Consider the following 22376-nt stretch of genomic DNA (forward strand, 5'->3'; position numbering starts at 1 on the left):
TGGTAGGGAAATGTAGGATATAATCCAAACTTGGACTTGCAATAGCACAGTTTTTTATAGTTTCAGGTTTACTTCTTAATATGATTGTATTTGTACACCATCTTTCATATCTGTAGTATAAATCTCCCTTAACAGTTTCTCATAATCCAACAGAGTATTATTCCCATAGTGTCTGCCCAAGAGTAGCTTGTTTATAGTATGTACACAGTATTTCTGCTGCAGTACACTTTTTTCTGGTTTGCCTTTAAGTGTGCTAAGCATCATGTTGGTCAGACAGAAAGGCAAGATGGCTGATAATATTGCTGAAATTTTCTTAGACGAATACGTTTGCCAGCATGCTTCAAGACATTATGCATCTTCTTATGGAAAACAAAGTTTCTGAAAACAACCAAATTATTTATATAACCTCACTTCTGTGTGTAGAATCATGCCTTAACATAAAAAATTTACAGAAAATGATGTTTTTGAAAGCCATCGAATCATTTATTTTAATTAGTAAAGAAAATCTGCTTGAAGTCACCGTGCTTCTTCTCACAGAAAATAATGTTGCAGAAAGGCATAGAATTAAATGTACATTGTATATTTCCTCACTTCCTTTAACAGTTGGAGGGGAATAGGTGACTTGGAATGTGTATTGTACAGATAAAGAAGTGATATAATTTTGACGAGCTAATGTGCATATTGCCTGAAATATATATCCATTATAAGATATCATACCAGTTGTTAACATGTAGCATTCTTCAATCAAAGTCCAATGTTCTCTAAACGATATGCATGTTGTGATGATATCTTTACTGAGAAGTACTTTTTGTCTCATGTTCTTTACCCTTTACATCACTCTGTTTGATCTGCATTTAGATTGTTTGCAAAGTGGGCCTTTACACTGAATCATTGTCATAGATGGAATAGTTTACCAGGTAATTTTGGAAGGTGGCTATTGTCTAGATTTATTGTTTTATTGTCTCATTAATTGCTGGTATGACTCTTTATGAGTGCCTGGACATTGATCTTTGGCCTGTCATGAATTTAGCACAGCAATCATATTGACACAAATTGTGACTGATCTGTATATGCAGAGCTAAATTTACAGGTTTAAATCGGGATATAACAGTGTTGAATGTAGGCAGTACATATGTGTCAAAAGTGTATAGCATTCGTGTAATATGGATTGAATTCAATTTAGTTCATTTCAACTAAAGTTGAAATTTGTTTCGTTTGATCATATGTTATTCACATATTTGCATATTCACGTATTTGCATATGTCATTAAGAGATGTCTGTGTGGTCTGATCGGTGACACAACATTTACTCCTGCAGCAGCAATAGCTGCGGTCTTATTTTCTCCAAAGTCTTAAGGTTAGGATTAGGGTTGTGACAGGGTTTTAGGTTTAGTTGTGGGTAGAATTTATGTTTGGCTTGGAATGGAGACATTTCTTGGGAGTAATTATTGCAGAAGTAAATATCATGGAACCAGTCTAATTGAGCAGCCACTACAGTAGCACAATGCAAAAATGCCCATATTGGATTGGCAATGTACATATTGATTTATACAGATATACTGATTTAATATTAACAGACAGCATATTCATGAGATCATTGAAGAGACAAAATTAAACTGGCAATCTGGAGTTGAATAAACACAAGAAATAAGGCAATGTACAGATGGAAACCCCAACTCTTGAGAATATATAAATAAACACATAGCATATAAATGATAATGCTAATGAAAAACACATGCTGAGTACATTTTTCATGGCAAGTTTGTGATAATAGTGATAATGAAAAACACATGCTGAGTACATCTTTTATGGCAAGTTTGCAAAATTTGTAGAGGCTGACTCTGCCTGTTATCCATGTGCAGTAAAAAACAACAACTAAAACAAACAAACAAAACTTTACAAAATCTGCTCAAGGAGGGGGAATAAATCACTATTATGATATATGATAATATGGTACACAGGGGGAGTGCTCCTAGCTGTTCACCCGTTGAGGACGAGTCCAGAGTATACTTGGGCAAGTGTCTATGGGAAATGCGTGTTGTAGCAAACTCAGCCCGTCCTCAATGGGTTAACACAGCACTGAAGATGCAGAGTCTGCCCCCATACTGGGGTTCACTCCTTGTCAGGTGAAACTCAGCGATGTGAAAGCTGCTTCAAGTTTGCAAGATGTGCTACCCTTGAGGCAAATTTTGACCACAGTTGCCAGGGCAATGACCACAAGACGTAAGACTCTATGAATTACATAGAGTGACTGGTGTTTAGTAACAAGACATAAGACAACCGCTGGCTGCATAACAATGACCCATGTTTGCGACATGAACAACTTTGGAAAGTCTTTACTGTCACACTTAATTACTGCGAGAGGCTGAAAACATCACCTCTTCCTTGGAGACTTTGATAAAAGCACTTTGGTTAGTGACAACAGCAGTTGTCACTTTTAAAGGCATTATTTACCATTTGCAGATGAGACAAAAACCCAGCTTTGGTGCTTCAAAATAGTTCTAAAATGCGAGTTATAAGGAATAGAAATACCAATGTAAAAGCGTTAATCTGTGTAATCAATGTTAAGTATTTTTAATTATAAGAAATGTGAACTATAGTTATAATAAAATTGTTTCTAAACTAAGCCATCTACAGTTATGGTTTATTGAGAAAAATAGTGATATCTACGTATATTTCAGGCTTCATTGCAAAATGTTTACATGGTAGGATATTTTACATCCTACACATATGCAGCAGATGTGATAACTTGAACATTTTTCAAATCACTGCTCCCAATGGTAAACAATACCTTTAAAGGTTGTCGCCTCACTGAATGATTGTTTCATGTTTAATTCTAACATTCAGTTAGTGTGCGCCTGATGAATATTTATCTGAATTCTTTTTGAGCTTGTAAATTGTGTATGTGTCTTTGAATTGATGTTAATTGGCCATTCCACCAAGTGGTTATGCATGCTGCATAATTAAGTGCCTAAATTGACAGGATCAAAATAGCATTACACTACAATTGTGGCTTTTTGAACTCCCATTACCATTGTGACAAATACCTTGATCGCGAAATATTCAATACCTTGATCGCGAAATATTCAATACCTTGTGTTATGATTCTAAAGTAAATAAAAAAAAAAGTTTGCCTCAAGATCCTAATCATAAAAGGAAGAGGGGGGGGGGAGAGATTTCAAGAATTCTTTCAATTGGTCTGTTATTTGATAGTGTTTATTGTCTTTTTACTTTCATATCAGAATGTGTATGCGTGTGTTTTTGCATGTGTTTTAGTCTAGGTAATATGCCAGATGTAACTTATTCATTTTGTCCCCTGCTTCCCTTTGCTATGGTACTGATTTATCAGAATCTCGTTTCATTTTTTTTGTGGTCTACAGAAAAATTGGCTAAACAATTTCAGGAATTTGCTGAGTAAATAGTAAATCAGCTAGTTTATCCAAAATCAATAATTGGGATCTCATTGTGGGCAAAGCAGAAATTGGAAAGAACAGCAAGGTCTTTGCTTGTCATCAATAAATCGCCGGTAATTTGCGATTGTTATTACTGATTTTTGTGTATAGTCCTCGCATGCTTGTTATTTCTGCAATCATCAGGAGGAAATTTGGGAGATTAGGAGGTTTTTCACTGAGAAGAAAGAGGCGTCAGTACCTTTAAATCCCAGGGAACACCTGTAGAACTTTCAGTAAAGGCAGGGGAGAGGAGGCGGAGATCAGGTAGAGTTGGGGACAGCATTCGTTCGTCACTCATGACTCTCCTGTGACCCCTGGAGTCGGCAGTGAGGGCGGAAGACGAAGGCTGATGCAGGCCCGTCTTGCGAGTCTCAAATTGTCATAATTGATTATGGCAGCGAGAATGCGTGCTTCAGGCCCGGGAGAATTGCACAGCACAGAGCAAGTCTTTTTGACCATGGCAGCCCTCTTTGTACACAGTCAGTCTTGAATTTCACAAAATTCCATCTGCCCAGTGAATTAGATTAAAATGTGTGACATCATTCATAAAAGTGTCTCCCAAGCATGAGGACGAAAAATGCCAACATACAATTGTAAGCAATTAAAATGATATATAAGTGATTTCTCAGGATGCTCTAAAGAAAAAGTCTTTTAAATAATACCATAACTCTGTCCGTAGGAACAATGATCTGATCTAACCAAATGACATTGGCAGTTCATGATACTTGTGGTTTGAAAGGGTTAATGAAAGCACCACTTTATTTCTGAAATTGATGATCCCTCCCTGGTCTTGTGATACTGCATATGTACCTCAGACAAGGTGTCATTTCAAATTTGAAAGACTTTATGTCTGTGCAGTACTTTCAACTATTAATGCATTTATTCACAATGGGTGCTAACATCACTGCCTAGCCCATTGCTCATGGTATGAATGAGTAGTATATTTTGATTTTACAGCAATATTTTTCCATTCATGAGAGCATCGAGACCAAATAGATTGCACAATGTTAAGATCTTTACAACAATAATAAGTTAAATGCAGCTTTAGTTGCAATATATGTGGCAGGAACCATGCAGCATCCAGTCAGACTCCAGTATTGGCATCATTACCATGGTAACCACAGTCATAGCAACTTTCAGTCATTCAAAACCCCTTTATGAAATAGCTACCTGATCAGCTCAAGCTGAAAAGATTTACCTGTTGAACAGCAATTGGTACAAGTCTTTACCACAAATAAGGGAGGAATAATTGTGTACCTTGTTTCAGGAATATCTTCGCTTTCAAGTTTAAAGCTCCCAACGTCTGCTTTGTTTTCTTCTTTATTTTTGACATTTAGTTCAAGAGTTTATTATGGAGAAGAAGATATGAATATCATTCATATTGTTATAACAGAAACATCGTGGGTTCTATGTACTTTCAAATCTGTTGCAATGATCACAGTGTAATCTTTGGTGCCAGCTGCCTGGCTAGGAATAACTTTTCAGTAAACAAGGTTGTTACAAGCAAAGATGGTGAATCTCAGACATATGCAGGTTTTTCTGGAAGTTTCCTTTCATGTAGGATATGACGTACGAAGTGCCCTGTAGGAAGTATGGCATTAATCGGCTCTTTTTTTCCTTCTTCTTCTTCTCACACTGCAAAACAAAGTTCTGTGTACATGGCATGCTTATCTCAATTAAGGTAGTATCCCTGGTTTTCACACTCTTAGAATAGGCCTTGGTTTGAATCAAAATTGTAAATCTTACTGGGAAAGTTGTGGCTGAAGCCTTGAAGCATAATACGGCAAAAAGTGTGACAGTATGAAAAAAAAGTTTCATGTATCATTTTTGGAAGTTTTCTCTAAATATGCAAGTAAGTCATTGCCAAGTTCAGAGTGATGTAAGACAGAATCATAAATGAGTTGTATGCTGCATTTTGTTTATAAAATCAGCATTCTTGTTATTCTCTTGAACATGTATTCATCATAATTTTCAAGACACTTTGAGCCCATGTATATCCCAGACTTTGTCTCAACAATAGTTGTCAAATCAAAGCAAATGACCAATAATTTCCCAAAACTGCTATTCAACTTGTATGAATCAAAGATGGAGTATTAACGAGGAAATCCACCCCAAAAAAGTGGCATTTGTACTATATTCTAGAATTTCTTAAATGTTTGAAACAATCATTTTCGTAATAAGAAACGTCATAAAACATCATGAAAGCCTAAATATCACATATGAAACATGTTCAGAGATTCTGTTATGAAATTATCTGTGCAAAAAACAACAAATTAATGGAGATTCATATATATTCTACTGTGATTATTCATGGAAATGCAGAAATCCTCTAATAATATCTAAAAGTTGCTCATAGAATAACCTAGACAATTTCAATTTCAAGAAAGACCTAAACAATGTAGTATAAAGTACATGTACATGAAGCATACTATTGACACATTGGAAATGGGTCAATAGGCCAATATTGAATAGAGGAAGTGGAAATGTTTTTTAACATTTTAAACAAAAATGTGGCAAACAAAGAAAAACTGAGTCAAGAAGAAGGTAACTGTGCCAGGAGATTGATTGATCAGCTTGGCTGTTGTTTTGCCTTGGAGTTTGAAAGCCCACTTCCAGGTTTACTGTTGCTTTATATTAAAGGGATGATATAGTTTTGGTTGAGATTGGGAATTCAGATTTTAACCTTTTACAAGATAATCAGGAACCATGTACAAAGAAGCATGCAGTTCTAAGAGAAATCCAAAGTTTATTGAATGAAAATCGGTTTTGAAATGGCTGAGATATCAAAAAACAAAGTTAAAGTGGTTTAATAAACGGTGAGTCTCACCTTTTATTAGGACTTCTTTGTGTTTGGATATATCTCAGCCATTTCAAAACCAATTTTGGTCAAATAAACTTTGAATTCCTCTTAGCGTTGAATGCTCTTTAATATTTCATGTAAAAAGATTCTAATTATCCTGTAAAAACTTAAAACCTGAATTCCCATCTCAACCAAAACTACATCATCCCTTTAATCTCTTCTAAAATGTGACCCTTTCTCTTCAGTGACAGATAGGGACAGGTACACATACATGATGCCAGATTGGCAGTCCCAGTCATCGTTCTAATTCTAATCTCACATCCATGAAGAAGCACCAGATCTGCTAACTTTTTCTACTCTTTAAAGGGGAAATCCAGTTCAAAAATAAGTTAATCTGAAAAGAAGGAGTAAAATATCATGAGTTCAACGGTAACATTTTTATCAAAATTGGATGAAAAATAAGGAAGTTATGACGTTCTCAAGTTTTGCTAATTTTTGAAGCAACAGTTCTTGAACGGTCAATAAAATACAAATGGCAGAGTGAGCATGTCATCCCCTCACAACTTGCCATATAGTTAGTACATAAGATTGAGAAATTTTCAGTTTTTCATCCAAATACAATATTATGCCCGAGACTCAAATCCTGATAAACTGATCCGTATTCTGAAGTTATTCAACCAGGAATAACATCATGTTTCAGACTTCAATGACAGAAACATTGAATTTTTGTCATTTTTTTTTTACACGATCAATGGAAAATTGTGAGGTTATGACATGGTCACCTCACTCATAAATTTGCATATTCATATCCACTGTAAAAGAACTGTTTTGAAGAAATTAGCATAACTTCAAACTTATAAACCTCTCCTTCCTTATTTTTCATCCACTTTCAGTCAAATTTTACCCCTGAACTCGTAAGATTTTACTCTTTTTTATCAGACTAATTTATTTATGGACTGGATTTCCCCTTTAACTCATACTTGCATTTTCCTGGAATACAAATGTATTTCTTTCAGGGGTAGGCCTAGTAATGACAGGAATGATTGCCATTCTTTTGCTCCTTATTACTGAAATTGACATCTTATAAATAATTATGATGAATGTCAGAATTCTTATTGGTATTGCTGTGAATTCATACTATGTGGCATACACTGTAATGACATTGGTTATAGTCTGCTCCATGCGTAAAAAGTCTTTTTGAAATTGTTTTGGAATGAGAGTAATCATGAGCATGTAAAGTATACAGCTTATACCGTTGCATCTTCTTTTTTTTAATGAGTCAATAGCATTGAGCTATGGATGAGTTAGTAGATGCCATGAAGGCCTAAAAGCTAATTTGGGAAGTGATGAATTATAAAACTCTGTCCTGACGTAAAGGTATCCCATGGTATTGCTGAATATTTTTCTGGTCTTCTCGAGGAAAAATATGACAATTGATATTTCCACAGAAATTCAGTTTCAATTCATTATGGCATGTATTTGATTTTTTTCCCCTGAATAACAGATAATGATTGTCAACTTTATCTCAAAACACTGCCTTGATTGAAACAACTTTCGCCTTTATGATGGGAGTCATACCCTGTAGGTAAGGCACATTAAAGGGATAGTATAGTATTGGTTGAGGTGAGAATTAAGCATCTAACTTTTTGCAAGATACATAACTACTTTATGAAAATGTATAAAGCATACAATTTTAAAAGAAATTCAATGTTATTTTGCTGAAAATCCTTTTTGAAATGGCTGAGATATCCAAAAACAAAGTAAAACAAAGCAACCCTAATAAAAAGTGGGTCCCATCTTTTATTAGGATTGCTTTGTTTTTGAAACCTCAGCCATTTCAAAAGCAATTTTCATCAAATAAACTTTGAATTTCTATTAGACTTATGTGCTCTTTCATATTTCATAAGAGGTTTCTCACTATATCACAAATTCATTATAAAAAAACGACAACATAGGAAACCTCAAGCCCGACCCCTTTAAGTTAATTTAGAATTAAGGAATTATATGAAAGTTGGTTGTTAGTGACTTTCTTTTTATTGTGACTAGATTAAGACACGGGCAGTCTGTGTTCCATTTGTGTCGTTGCTAGTCTTGGGAATTCATCTAATAAAGAGATAAATTGAATTTGTAGATCCTAAGAAAAATGAATGAATGTTTGAGGAGATAGAGTCCTTCTCTGTGCGTTGGTGATTCTTACAGCAGGGGCAGGTTTTAATCAGGCAAGCTGGGTCAATCAATTCAAACATCCTTCTGCGGTTGTATGTTAAAATGAAACATGGCCTATGCTTATGCATGAGCATGCCCGGGCTTTGTGATGTCACAAAGGGAAGCCGATAGATTTGGGCAGCATGACCTAATGTGTGCAAATTAATTGATTGAATGCAAGCCCCTGCTCCTGTAGCCATCCTCTCCATACATTACATGTGTAGCAGCTGAATGTCCCCTTTTAACCTCTCTCCGTCATGCTCTGAATCTATAAATGTATATTCCTAACAGCTTATGACAAGGGAATGGTGATATCAGTCTTGTTTGTACTGCTTTTGAATGAAAATTTACCACAAAGAAGAGAATTGTTGTGATGATAACCAATGTGGGACAGGGACAATTTCTTTTTTGTGATTCTTTGAGGGAAAATTTGACTACTGCATGGACTGATTGAACAAGGTAAATGGCAGGAAGTCAACTGACTTGACGTCATCAGCTTATCTCAAAATGTCTACCGCAGTCACATGTCTGTTAGGTCACCTCTGTACTACTCCTCAGTTGGGCTATACATGAAATATCACCAATTTTATGTTATCTTCAGAATGAAGGGGAAAGAAAGAGAGAGATCTCTTTGGAATTTGAGATCTAGGTATTCATGTTTGTTGTGTGTACACCATTTAGGATAGAAGAATCCAGTTCTTCCACATATGATGAAAAGAAATTGCATTTATTAGATATTGCTTTTAAGCAAATCAGAATTAATTAGTTGATTTATAAAGAAATACAATGTAGTCATTTGACCAGCATCACTATTTTCTTTTTTTTTTTCTAAACAACAACTTTAACAATCATATGTATGATAACTTTTTAGTTCAATAACTTATTACTGCATCATGACTTTTTAACTTATTTGGTATTTCCTGGAGCTATTTTGATTGGTCATTCGTACATGACAGGTATCATCTAAAGGAAACCTCTCTCCTGTGAATTTCCTTATTATCCTTATAAGAAACATTGAATGGATATTATCTTTGTGGTTGTTCAATACTTTGCATGAATTTTAGTCCCTAGATAACATTATTGATTCATAAATGTAGATGTAATACTCCATTGTATTCTAAATGTGACCCTGCACCTCAAAACAAACAGAAAGTCGCCAGATATGAATTTTTAGTTAGGACCATATTCTGAAAGAGCATACTTTAAGCTTTAAAATGATATATAACTCAAATCAAATGGACTCTCCTAACCTATCTAAATATTGGAAAGAAAGCGCAAACTCAGGAAAAGTGTGAACTGAGAAAAGAGGCTCTGAAGTACAGTGTCTATTCAAGCGCTTAATCTTTACCAAACCGTGCTGGCTGTGCGATGAATGGGACAAAAAACAGGAAGTAAACCACCAGAGTAACAACAATGAAGGGATTATTAGATTGCACTGAAATCAAGCATGCCTCATTAACACATTCTGTCCATAATTAATGACAACTTTCAAAGCAGTAGCACTATCCTTTCAAAAGTTATGAGAGTTGAAAGTGAAGAGTGTAGACAAGGTTTTTCAGAAATGAAAAAGGGATTCTGAAGACACACCTAATCACACTATTCTACCAAAAATGTTCGAGATAAACTGCTAAAAAAACACACTTTCCTGCCCGTTTTATGATACCAAATTTTAGCATAATGTAAAAGAAGACCCGCTCTTTCAGAAAATATGAAAAAGTCAAGTTCGGCTAGGTTGACCCATTTCACTTAAATTTTCAGTCCTCACGCAAAATCAGTGTGTGCGACTTTATGTTCGTTTTGAGGTGCACGGTCACATATGGTCTCATATGAGGATGATTATTTGGAAAACCAACCTTGAGAGACATAAATCATATTTTGATTGAAGGGGGGGGGCAGGGCAGAAAACATACTTATTTACTTTGTAGCTGATATTATTTCAGTGATTGTATTGATTCCTTGCAACATTCTTTATTCATAGAAATTATATACTATTGTATATCATGTTTGAAATGATATCTTATAGATAATTATCATATGACCATGAAAGAACAGAGCTACCAAGTCTCACACATTCTGCGTGAGACTCAAGCATTTAGGGTCCGTCTCACGATATCACGCATGACACCTATTTTTCTCGCGCATTGGGTGAAGTCTGCAACTTGGGCCTATTAGTAATGGGCATAGCTCAAAGGATTAAAATGATAGTTGCAATTGAAGGAATATTTCCCTTTTGTCTTTCAAAATAAGTAAAAAATGGTCACTTTAAAGTATGCACCTGATTGCACCATTAAGACCTAAAAATTGAAAAAGATCCCTACTAACCCCTCCCACACCCTCGCTCGCAGCGCCGAGACGTTGAGTCATGAAAATCTCACCCCTAAAAATTTTTTGAACTTGACATCCCTGAAAGAAAGATTTTTGGTTAAAAGCAAACATATTGTTATATATGTGACCCGCTACAACAAAAGGATCCTAAAGTCGCTGACTGGTGAGCCGAGAAAATCGAGTTTGAAGTCAGACCATCAAAATCCGTCAAAACGTTCGTATTTCTGTTTTTGACATAATTTTGTAGTCTAATGTATCTTCTATTATCTGCTGAAATTTCGAAGCTAAATGATCAAAGGAAAGGCAAGAAAATAGTGTTTTTCTGGGCCATGATTTTCCGACTTTCAACGTAACAGAAATGTGTCCGAAGATTGAGATTTAGCGGTGCTGCAGCTAGACTCCGCCCCTGGCAACGAGGGAGTGATCTTATTGGCCAGTGTATGGCATCCTGATTAATGATTGTGTACTCATTGGTCATGCATAGACCGCTGGCGCGAAGCTTGAATGAACATTGCGGAGGTTGCTAGGAGCATACCTTCTATTGTCAAGCGGTGAAAACTGTTTCGCCTCCCCTTGATCATGACAGCATCGGAGATAACTTTGAAGGCGTTTTTCTCGAAACTCTGATTTCCTCAACCACTTGACATATGCTAATAAAATCATCGATATCTCCGCAACCGAGTACTGTTATGAGTTGTGCTACATATGAAATTAAAGTAGAAGAGTAAGGAAATAACATCATGCAGTTTTCAGAAAATTGTCCTCTCCCGACTTTCGGATCCTTTCATTGTAGCGGGTCACAAATATAGATGCCCATTCGGTCATTATAACACCTGTCCTTTGTCATGGTGTGTGATCAACTGGAGGAATTGTCTGTGGGGCAAATGGTTGGCAGACAAACTCTCAGATGTATGACCTAATGCCACAGATTAATTAGTCTCCCACTAAGCCAACTGCGGTGATGCAGTGATGTTGGAAGGGTGCAAGAAATGTTCCCATACCATAAATTGTTCTGAGTAGGAATACCCCGCAGATCCAGTGTGAGAAATCGTGGTGACCGTAGGTAGTAATTGTGTCTGGTCAGGAAATAGCGAGCTACCTGTTAACTGCACTTGCACTCGGAGTAAATGCGCTGTAGATCCTCCCCATTAATAAATAGAACAGTCCAATATCTACTCCTGTGCTAATGTACGTGTACCTGAGTGTGTGTGTGTGTGCATGTATTTCATATTTGTTTTATTTTGTGTGTGTGTGTGTGTGTGTGTGTGTATTCACTCAGTGCTTGTAAGTGTGCATGTGAGGGGTGTGATTAACTTGTGTATTTTCTCCATGCACGAATGCAGAGCTTCTCCATTCTCCATCTGTGGGGTTTTCTCCCTACCTTGCTTTATGTGGGGTCAACCAAACAGTGTTGGCTTCGGCGAAAAATCACATGTTTTTTGGCTTGGTGCAATCACCGCCTCCCAGTCATCACACACGGAAAGGGATTGCCATGTGTTCAGAATAGCAGGTACCTGTGTCATATATCTTCATAGAGGAGAGAGAGAAAGAGAGGGAGAGAAAGAGGGAGAGACCATGAGGGAACTGCTTTGATAGCCATCCACCTGAACTTGTGAGATTCTTTGATTTGCCATCGGATTAGCAATTTTTAAGCTCTGCTACTAGCAGTATACTCATATACTGCCTGTAAGCATCCAAGAGAGGTGCTCAGATCTTGAATTCGCACACACTGCTGGAGTGGAGACATACATGTATTCCTCTGCTTGGATAAAACACTGCTGAGTGTATCCTCCCGAGAAGCCAGGGACTTGTATCAGAGGCCTGAATAAATCTGCATACTGCACTGTCCCCTGGCCTTGAATGTCCACAGAAAATCACAAGTTTACTTCACTGGTGAGTCTGGCTCCCTTTGTGTGTTTGGGGAAGGGGGTGGGGGGAGGGGGAGCGGGGAGGATCGAGAGCCCTTATTTGCTTAATGTTGACAATTTCAATTATTGCATTTCCTATTAAAACGCAAATAGATTCACTGTCAGAAGCTAGCTGTTTTTAGCTGTCACTTACTGACTATTAATTCTCTTGATGAGTGGTCAGTGTGATGGGAAGCAGAGAAGTACTTTGGGGTTGAGTGATGCTACATGCCATTACATGAAAAATTTCGGAACAGGCTTGTTGTAGTCGCAGGAAGTTGGCCATTGGTATTCCTCCTGTTGGATGTTTTTAAAAAAATTTTGTAGCGGCGTGATCATGAGCTGAATCCTGTCCCTCCAAGCTGGATTTCAGATGAGAGTTGAGGAGGATGTTTCAATCAGTTTGATTGAAGAAAAGACGTGACAGGATTTTCCTCTGGATATATGCCAAGGAAGCAATAACACTAGCTGTAAGTTTCGATGTATCATTATGACTGATTTATCTCTGAGAACATGATGGGCCAATCATGTGGTCATTATAAGTCGTTTCTTCAGGGTTCTTGAATAAATATTATGGTTGAGATGAATAGGCAGTTCAAAGTGGAATTTCGTTACTTTGAAAAAGACAACTGGATTATGCTATGATATTGATATGTAAAAAAAAAAACAAATAAAAAGATGGTTAAGATGATTGCTCCATGAACTAAGATAGAAGCTCCTACTCATATTCTTTTCCATCATCAAAGGTCATGTGAAAGGTACAGTGTGTGCTCTTTGGTTGGAGTTTTATGTCTCTAAGACAGTTGTGCCAATAACTCTGGAACTATCGTTGTGTGAATGATCGTAATGATCATCCTGAATGCATGATGATTTTTGCAGTAAAATTTCGAGTAAAGTTTAGAGACCTGGAATTCTCAATTCCTAAAACTAAATAATCTGCTTAAGAATATGCAGTTAATTCAATAAAAATTGCATTCACAACTCCAAATATAATCTACACTTTTTTTCTGTAGGCCCTATATATTTGTGACCCGCTACAACAAAATGATCCTAAAGTCGGGCGAGGTCAATTATTTGAAAATTGCATGATATAATCCCCTAATCTTTCTGCTTTAAATTGATATATAACACATTTTATAAAAAATAATCGGCTGCGGAGATATCGATGTTTAAAAGAGAGTATGTCGAGACGTCTGGAAAATCACTGTTTCGAGAAAAGCGCCCTAAAAGTCTTCCTTTACTTAGACGCAATCGCGATCAAGGGACACGCAAGTCAGTTTTCACCTCTGGACAATAGAAGGTAAGCCCTAGCAACCCCCGAAGAGTTCATTCAAGCACATCAGTGTCGGCGGTCACCTCACCAACCAATCAGTGACCAGGATGTGAGAAGCGGCTGAGCATAGCGCACTCCGCCCGCACGCACCAGTCGACTGGGCAGTGTGCGAGCTTCACGCCTCGGTTAGCAGCAAGCAGCAAACTGACCAATGAGATCACTCTGGTCGTTGTTAGGGGCGGAACCTATCTGTGGCGCTCAATCCAAATTTTCGAACCAGTTTCTACTTCGATGAAACGCCAAAAAACATGGCTCAGAAAAACCCTTTTTTTAAAAATCTTTCCTTTGATAATTTTGCTTCAAAATTTCGACAGAAGATAGAAGTCATGTTAGACTCCAATAATGTATCAAAATCAGAGAATCGTAAGTTTTGACCAATTTTAATGCTCTGACTTCAAACTCGATTTTCATGGCTTCGACCGTGTGCGACTTTAGGACCTTTTTGTTGTAGCGGGTCACATTTAGCTTGCTCATTTTAAAAACCTGAAAAAAAATGGATAATTGTCATGGTAACTGCTCACACAATTCATTGAGACCTTCTGACCAAACCTTGAAAATAATTTGGAATTGTGTAATTCACAAAACACTTTATCTAGTCGCTATGCAGCTATACGGATAGTTACAGCATTGAACAAGTATGGATTATATACTGTGATCCTGCTCCAATTTAATACAGACATAATCAGCATTTAACTGAGTTTAAGAAAGGGGTAGGATCCTACATAGAGCATTTCGGAGAGAACCTTGTATCACATTGTCAACAGTAGGTTGATATCAATGTGGTATGTGCACTGTTCAAAGTGTGTGGTTTTTATATGGGCTGTGCTTTCAACACAGGGAGTCACTGAACATGAGGGCATGGCAAGTTGGTCTGAATGGGTGCTTGCTGGGGAGATCGTGGAGCAAAAGATTAACTAACTCTGTTTGATCGGTGTGCTGATGACTTCAAGTGTTACCCAAAACACACTGACTGGAAAAGAAACACTATCAACAAGCCACTGATTGATTGATTGATTGATTGATTGATTGATTGATTGTTTGATTTCCGAAAATATTGCATGAGCAACATGCTTTAGAAGGTCTGATGAATGAAAATCCTCTTTACCCTGGTGGAATCACATTTATTTAGATCTAATTACCATAAGGTTTCTGTGACTGTTTCAAGTAGAGATCGAAGCTGTATTTCATCTTAAATGTAGTGGAATATGACAACTATTTCTGAGGCCATTATACTCATTAAATATTTGTTTATGATGATGGTTTTCTGCATTTCTGTTACTCTAAAGATGCTAAATTTGTCTTCTGAATGGCAGATACATGTAATTTTAAAGTTTTAACATGCATATTATAATACCTACTCATCTTCATTTTTTGTTGTAATCATGGAGTAATGTTATTGTATATTTTGAAAGGTAATACTTCAGTGTTTCAACTGTTAGATCCAGACATTATTCAATAACTTTGTTCAAGTATATGCATTTATAGAATTATATGTGCTCGTCTTCATTCTTATAACGATGGAATAATGTCATACATGTTCTAGTTGATCATAATACCTGTTTTAGCTATTATAGATTGGAACAATACTCAATAAATTTGTTCAGTTTACTTTGTGAACTATTATATTTATGTGTAAAAAGAAGTACAGAAATAAAATCAATCAGTCAATCAATCAATCAATCAATCAATCAATCAATCAATCAATCAATCAATCAATCAAATGATTTAGAGTTTGTAGCAGATATGATTTGGAAATCAGAGTTCTAACCTAAACAGGATCACCCCAACTAGAATGGAATACTAAAAAGTATTGCCCAATACATCATTCATTCATTGATAATAATAACATTTAATGCAAACCCCATGAATAAGTAAGTGGATATCATGGAATTTTCTGTGATTTGCCTTGTCTCTTTGCAGTGATGCAGAACTACTGTAAAAGTGGATATTTTTGCGCGAGTTATTTTTCGCGTTCAGCAGGGTGAGAAGGGTTTCGCGTGTTTTTTAATTCCGTGGAATGAAGACATCATCTAATGGAACATTATGGCAAGCAAAAATATTTGCGTGCTTTTATTTTTACGCTAGTTTCTGGATGAGCAAAATGCGCAAAAATTTCAACAACACGAAAATTTCCACTTTTACAGTATCGTATCTACCAACTTTAATAGGCCTGTCATTTGATAGTCAGAACTCAAACCCTGATGTTTATAACTATGTGAAATTTGCATGCAGTGTATGATCTGAAGTATCATTTGAGAAATGTTTTTTGTATGCAAAGCTGGTGTAAGCAAGGTGTGTCTTTGCTGGATGTTTATAAATGTCAGATGTCATTGTGTCTTCAAGAGGAATGATCAACAACACTTGATTGTTTTTTTTTTTAACAAACTTGCAGCACTTGTGTGTGGGAGTATTAAAGCTTTGATAATTTTTCTTCGAAAATGGAAGAAAAATGCATTTTTAAAAAAATTCATGTTCCATATTCCACATTTCATACAAGTTATTATATTCCATTTGATTTCAGAAGAAAAAAGGGTTTAACACAACAGTCAATTGAAAACACAATTGCACAAATGTATAAGGACATATGTATTAAGTGATGTTTATTATGAGGAACCTCCTAAAAAGCAAAGCTTGTAGGATGTAGGTTCCAAAGATATAACAGGGAGCTTTAGATTTTAGATGCGCAGAAGAAAAAAACATGTTCTGAGCGTGCACAGAAGCTCGCGTCAAGTCGATCTATTTTTAGCTTGCATCGCCTGAGTTTTTCACTACGCGTACTGGGCTGTTTTTACGTCCGCCCAGTTTGCAACGTAGAGAACTACTTCGTGCACCGATCATATGGGGGTGCCATTTTATTTGTTATACGTTGCGTCCCAGCGTAATCTAAAGCTACTTTTCTACCCGACGCAGGGGAGAGGAGAACGTCCAGCGCACTCGTCTCAAACGTCCACGCGTCAAAATCTAAAGCTCCCTAATATAGGCTTTTAGTACAATATGTCAATGTCAAAAATGACGAAACATGCAAGAATACAACATGTTGAGAATATATATAATAAAGTTTACGAAATGTACTATGATGTTCACGATTATACTTGAGGTATCAATGCTAAGTAAATTTTTAAAGAAGTAGTTAAAACTTGTTTCAGTACTTTCATAAATAAATGAAAGCATTGATGAATGTTTTAGAGTATTTTTGTTTAAATCCTGAACATATGTCAACACATGGGAAATTTGTGCATAGAATGTAATTGTTTTTGAAAGAGTAATTCTTCAGTAATAAAAGATGACAAATCAAATATCTGGAAAGCATTCAAACCAAGAATAATTAGGGCAAAATATCAAATGCATAACACTCACAGCACTCGTTCATATACTGCCAACACAGCACTAGCAACCATTCAACGAAGTGCTAATTTAACACACCAGTATGCTATGAAGACATAGTTGAACTTGTTTGTGTAACTGCATTGTTCAGTGACATTTTATTTAGATTATTATTTCTTTGTGTGTGTGTGTGTGTGTGTGTGTGTGTGTGTGTATGTGTGATTTTTCTTTTGTTTTTGTTTCCCCATCGGATCTTTGTACAAACTCTTGAGAGGAACTGATCATAGTACAAACGGCAAGTGAGCAGTGTGTTCATTCTTGTATTCCAGTGTTTATGTTTCGCAAGTTTGAGAAAGTGAGAGTTCGCACGTAGATCAGAGCCTCATTCTTTTTTTTCCTCTCGCTCAGGGCATGGCTTGTGCAAGTGGTGTAATGATGTGTTGCAGAAGTATCTGCTGTGGGGGAATGTTTGAGTGGATTTAAATGGCTGTTGATTGAATGTTTGTTGTTGTTGTTGTTGTTGTTGTTTTGAACAGTCAGGGCATGTCCTCGTTGGCAAAAGTGGATGATTAAGGTCGTATGAACTCATTCAATGTGTGAACTTGTACTTTGCTGACAGGAAGCTGAACCTGTCATTACCTAAGTGGATCTGGTCATTATAGGGGAATAACATGAGTGCGTTGGGCAGGAGATATTTTAGTCCACAAATTTATTTGTGTTTCAATACAATTTCCTGGTGTCCATGAAAAGGAATGATAGTGCTTGCACATACATAAATTCACTTGTGTGGTAGAGGGATGCAGTTTTAGTGACCTTGGATGGATAGTCATGGATGTTTGAGTAGTGTGTAAATTGTAATTTCCAACTCATATTGAGTTCATCAACATTGCTACCTGTCAGACTAGTCCCGTGTAGACTAAACATTGGAGTCCATAGAGAATGTGTGTGTGAATACATCACTTAAAAATGTCTTAAATCATTTGATAATGTATACAGCTCTACAATGTATAGTACTTGTGATGTCACAATATCAAAAAGTCATTTTACAGCAAAGTTTGTTTGGTCATTCCATGATGGTTTACCAAAAGTAGGTAAAGTGTATTTTCATGAGGGTTTTGTGCAAATTTTGCCAATCAGTTTGAAATAAGAATATCACCACCTACTTGCATTAATATGACATGAAAAGCGTCTTTATCCAGTCATTCTTGCACTGTCATATTTTGTTTTGAGTAATATCAAATTGCTGCACAAAAACAGTGATGAAATGAAATAGCATCAGGTTATAGGGGAATCAGTACTGGGTATTTAAATGCCCTTTGTAGTCTTAATGAGCTACAGTTACAAACATTCATGGCAGAACACCAATATCAGGATGTTGCAAAACTGCATCTTCCTGCTTCGGGGGGGGGGGGGGGGGGGGGGGCGCTTATAGCACTTGCAGAACAGGAACGTACTGATGTATTTTGAGAATTTTGTTAGCATCTATTCTTAAGATAAAGTAGAGGTTCATAGCCAATTTCTCTTTGATAAAACTTTGGTTTCACTCTGCAAACAATTTCAATGATTAAAAGAAGTATTACACATGTTTGAGGGCAATGTTTGTTGGCAGTACACATATTTTGTTGTCATCTCAGGATATTCATTTTTTTTTTAAAGATGGTGGTTAGACCTACAATGTTTTGTTTCTGTAAGTCATTATAAGGCTCATAATCACAAAATAATACACCTGTAAACAACCTCCCCCCAATAAATCATGCAGTAATGGATATATAATGGGATCGTCCTTCATAAAATTTAGTTACTCAAATGTCAACATCTAGTTGCCAGGTGATAGTAGGATTAAAATATGCCCGAAACTAAAACCTATTTGACTCTTTTAAAATATGACACTTTCCTCCTCAGCACCCTTAAAGGCATAATTTACTGTTTGCAGATGAAACAAAAACCCAGCAGTGCATCAAAATAGTTCTAAAATGTGAGTTAGGGATAGAAACAACCTGTGTAAAAATTTGAACATGTATAATCAATGTTAAGTATTGTTAAATATAGAAAATGTGAACAGTAGTTATAATAGATATGCTTCCAGACTTAACTGTCTACAGTTATGATTTAATGAGAAAAATAGTGATATCTCCAAGGTTATATTTTTGGCTTTATTGCAAAAATTTTATATGGTAAGATGTTTTGTGATACAACAGACCTACACATATGCATCAAAAGTGATATCTTGAACATTTCAAAATCACTGCTCCCAAAGGCAAACAGGACCTTTAAAGCCCAGTCTTACTATCTATCAGAATACGTTTGTGTACCGTCTTCCCATGTTCGGCATTTCGTGGACTTTTATCGCATACTCTTGATTTGTAGAAATCATGTGACAGATATTTATCTGTTCCTGTTGGGGGGACCTTATATATGCATACAAAGGGCCATTCAGGTTGTTTTTGTGGCCTAATCCTCGGTATCAGATTGGCCATTTCCCATTGGATCACTGTAAACTGGATTGCCTGAAAGGCACATGAGTCATCCGAAATCTGGTGCGAAGGACAGATGTTTGGATTTTGACCTCTGGGTCACACACACACACACACACACACACACCCACACAGCGCATAAACTTTGGACTCCTGGTTCATCCATCAACCAGTCAATGAATACAATTTTAAGTGGAATAAACACCACAGTCATCATACGTCTGTTTTTAAAGAAGATTTTGAGACTTTTGGTTAAGAATGATTTCAAAACTAATTGAATGTGGATTTACTCTTATAAAGTGCTCATTCTACCTAACAGGATGCTCATGGCACTGTGATGGAAACAGAAAATGAATAGGATGATATGATACATTTATACAACATAACATCATAGAACATGAGAACAGACAAACAATACATACATACATATATACGTAAACACTTAAGTTTTATTCTGAGTAGGCCTATAGGTTCAGTTCTGATGACATTATGATGGTTTGTGCCTGAATATCCTACTCAATATCCATTTAGCATATATAGATTTCTCAATTTCTTCTGAAATATCTTTGAAATGTAAAAAAATTATTTTTATATGAAGGTCAAAGACAGGGGAAACTTTTGAACAGTGATGTATATTGTAGGGTTTGAGCAGGTTTGTTTCATTGTAAAAAAAAGAAGACATTTGCTTTTTCATGTGTGAAAGGCTTAATTTCCTTTGCTTCGTAACTCTATTTATATTTCTAGGTATGACATCCTTTTTCTTCCATAATGTCTTAGAACTATAAACTGAATTCTATATAAAGGCCTGTTAACAAATATATATAAGAGAGCAGAAACTTTGTCATAAATACATATTGAAGGGTTTGAGCAGTTGTATAAGTATGCTCTCAGATCATGATGTTTACAATTATCTATCTAAGGGTATATCATAGGTGTGCAAGTGCACACTGTGGATATACTTCCCATTTTCCTTGACACTCAGGAAAAACTGCTCTGAGCCTCTTCCATGTGCTTGCCTGGTCTTCATTTCTGAATTTCCTTCCGAACTTCCAGATCACGTTGGCAACTCTTGACAGACATTGGCCTGGAAAGATGCTGGCTGATCCTTGGCAGTTTGTTTCAAGTGATTATCGCTCCGCGTTGTTCCAAGTTGACTTCACCTGCAAACATAGTAACAAGAGTAAAATCAAACAAATAGGATGAGAAACATTTCGTCAAATTTTGAAATTTCCACGAAGAAAGACTATGGAATCTTAAACATTTCCCAGGCCTTTGTGAAACAGTAATATTTGCAACCACATAAATGTGATTTATAGGGTGTCATTTTTTTTTTTTTTGGCAGTTTGTAACCAAATATTGCAAAGATTTAATACTGTTTTACTCCTGTAATCTAGCAGTTCTTCTTCAACCTCCCCATGATAGTCCCAGTTACCAAGGTGTTACAATTCTGCAATAGTTTGATGGAATGGATACAGCAGGGCTGCCAACACTGAAAACTAGTTGAGAGTGAGACTCCCATAGGCCAATGCTATAATTTAGGAGTCAAAATGAGTGAGATCAATAGAAATGCATGCAAATGAAGTAAAGTTTTAGAGTGAGAAAGGACCAAAATGAGTGAGTCTCACGCTCAATGCGTGAGAGTTGGCAGCCCTGATACAGTGGGGGGTGTTGGTCACTTATTCAGAAGAGATCATACATATTGTCGCTGGGGTGACAAGACCTTGTATCCGCAATTTTGGTGAAAATGACTTTTTTGGATTAATAGTCAAATAATGGGTTAAGTGATGTTCTGTCCAAATCCCAACTGTCTTACTCCAAAAATGAAGCCACCACGGCATGTCAAAGGAAGGCTATCCCATTCGCTATAGTGATTTGGCTGCCATGTTTTTCAGCTCTCCTGAACATTTGACATTTTGTAGATACGAGGTCTTGTCACCCCAGCGACGATACATAGTTTGTCTCTTGATATAACCAGCTGGATATATTTCACTATTATCTAGTTGCTCCCAATTTATAATTCATCAAAATCAATCTTTCAGGGATGTGCAATTACACTGTAGGTACCATACTGTATTTTCTTGCCATGGCCTATGGGCTCATTGTTATTTGAGATAGATTTGTCATTCCTCTGCAGAAGTGTATTAAATGTGTAGCAAGATGGCAACTTCTCTCAAACTTTGTCAAGGTGTCTTGTTTGAGCTCACATCTGGGACCTACGCTCGACATGCTTGCTCCTTTACACCAATAGATTCCATCATATTTGACCCACTACAACAAAAGGATCCTAAAGTCGCTGACGGGTGAGCCGAGAAAATGGAGTTTGAAGTCAGATCACCAAAATGTGTCAAAACGTTCAGATTTCTGTTTTTAACATAATTTTGTAGTCTAATGTATCTTCTATCATCTGCCGAAATTTCGAAGCTAAATGATCAAAGGAAAGGCCTGAAAATAGCATTTTTCTGGGCCATGCTTGGCTCGCCCATCAGCGACTTTAGGATCCTTTTGTTGTAGCGGGTCACATATTTCTTTAGCATTCATTCTCAGATTTCCAACTTTC

The 22376-nt window shown here is 36.5% G+C and overlaps 1 protein-coding gene across 1 annotated transcript in view; it reads left to right on the forward strand.

The window, feature by feature from the left end:
- Positions 1 to 12600: 12600 nt before the first annotated feature.
- Positions 12601 to 22376, forward strand: part of LOC139717051 (uncharacterized) — a 129805-nt gene continuing 120029 nt past the window's right edge. Inside the window, exon 1 of the mRNA XM_071628562.1 lies at positions 12601 to 12674. Coding sequence (XP_071484663.1) covers positions 12642 to 12674 — 33 coding nt within the window. The 5' untranslated portion in view covers positions 12601 to 12641. The remainder of the gene's footprint in view (positions 12675 to 22376) is intronic.

Source organism: Diadema antillarum, unplaced genomic scaffold (genome assembly GCF_040938485.1).
Source record: "Diadema antillarum isolate AM-2024a unplaced genomic scaffold, OU_Dant_1.0 scf00000071, whole genome shotgun sequence".
NCBI classification, from domain to species: Eukaryota; Metazoa; Echinodermata; class Echinoidea; order Diadematoida; family Diadematidae; genus Diadema; species Diadema antillarum.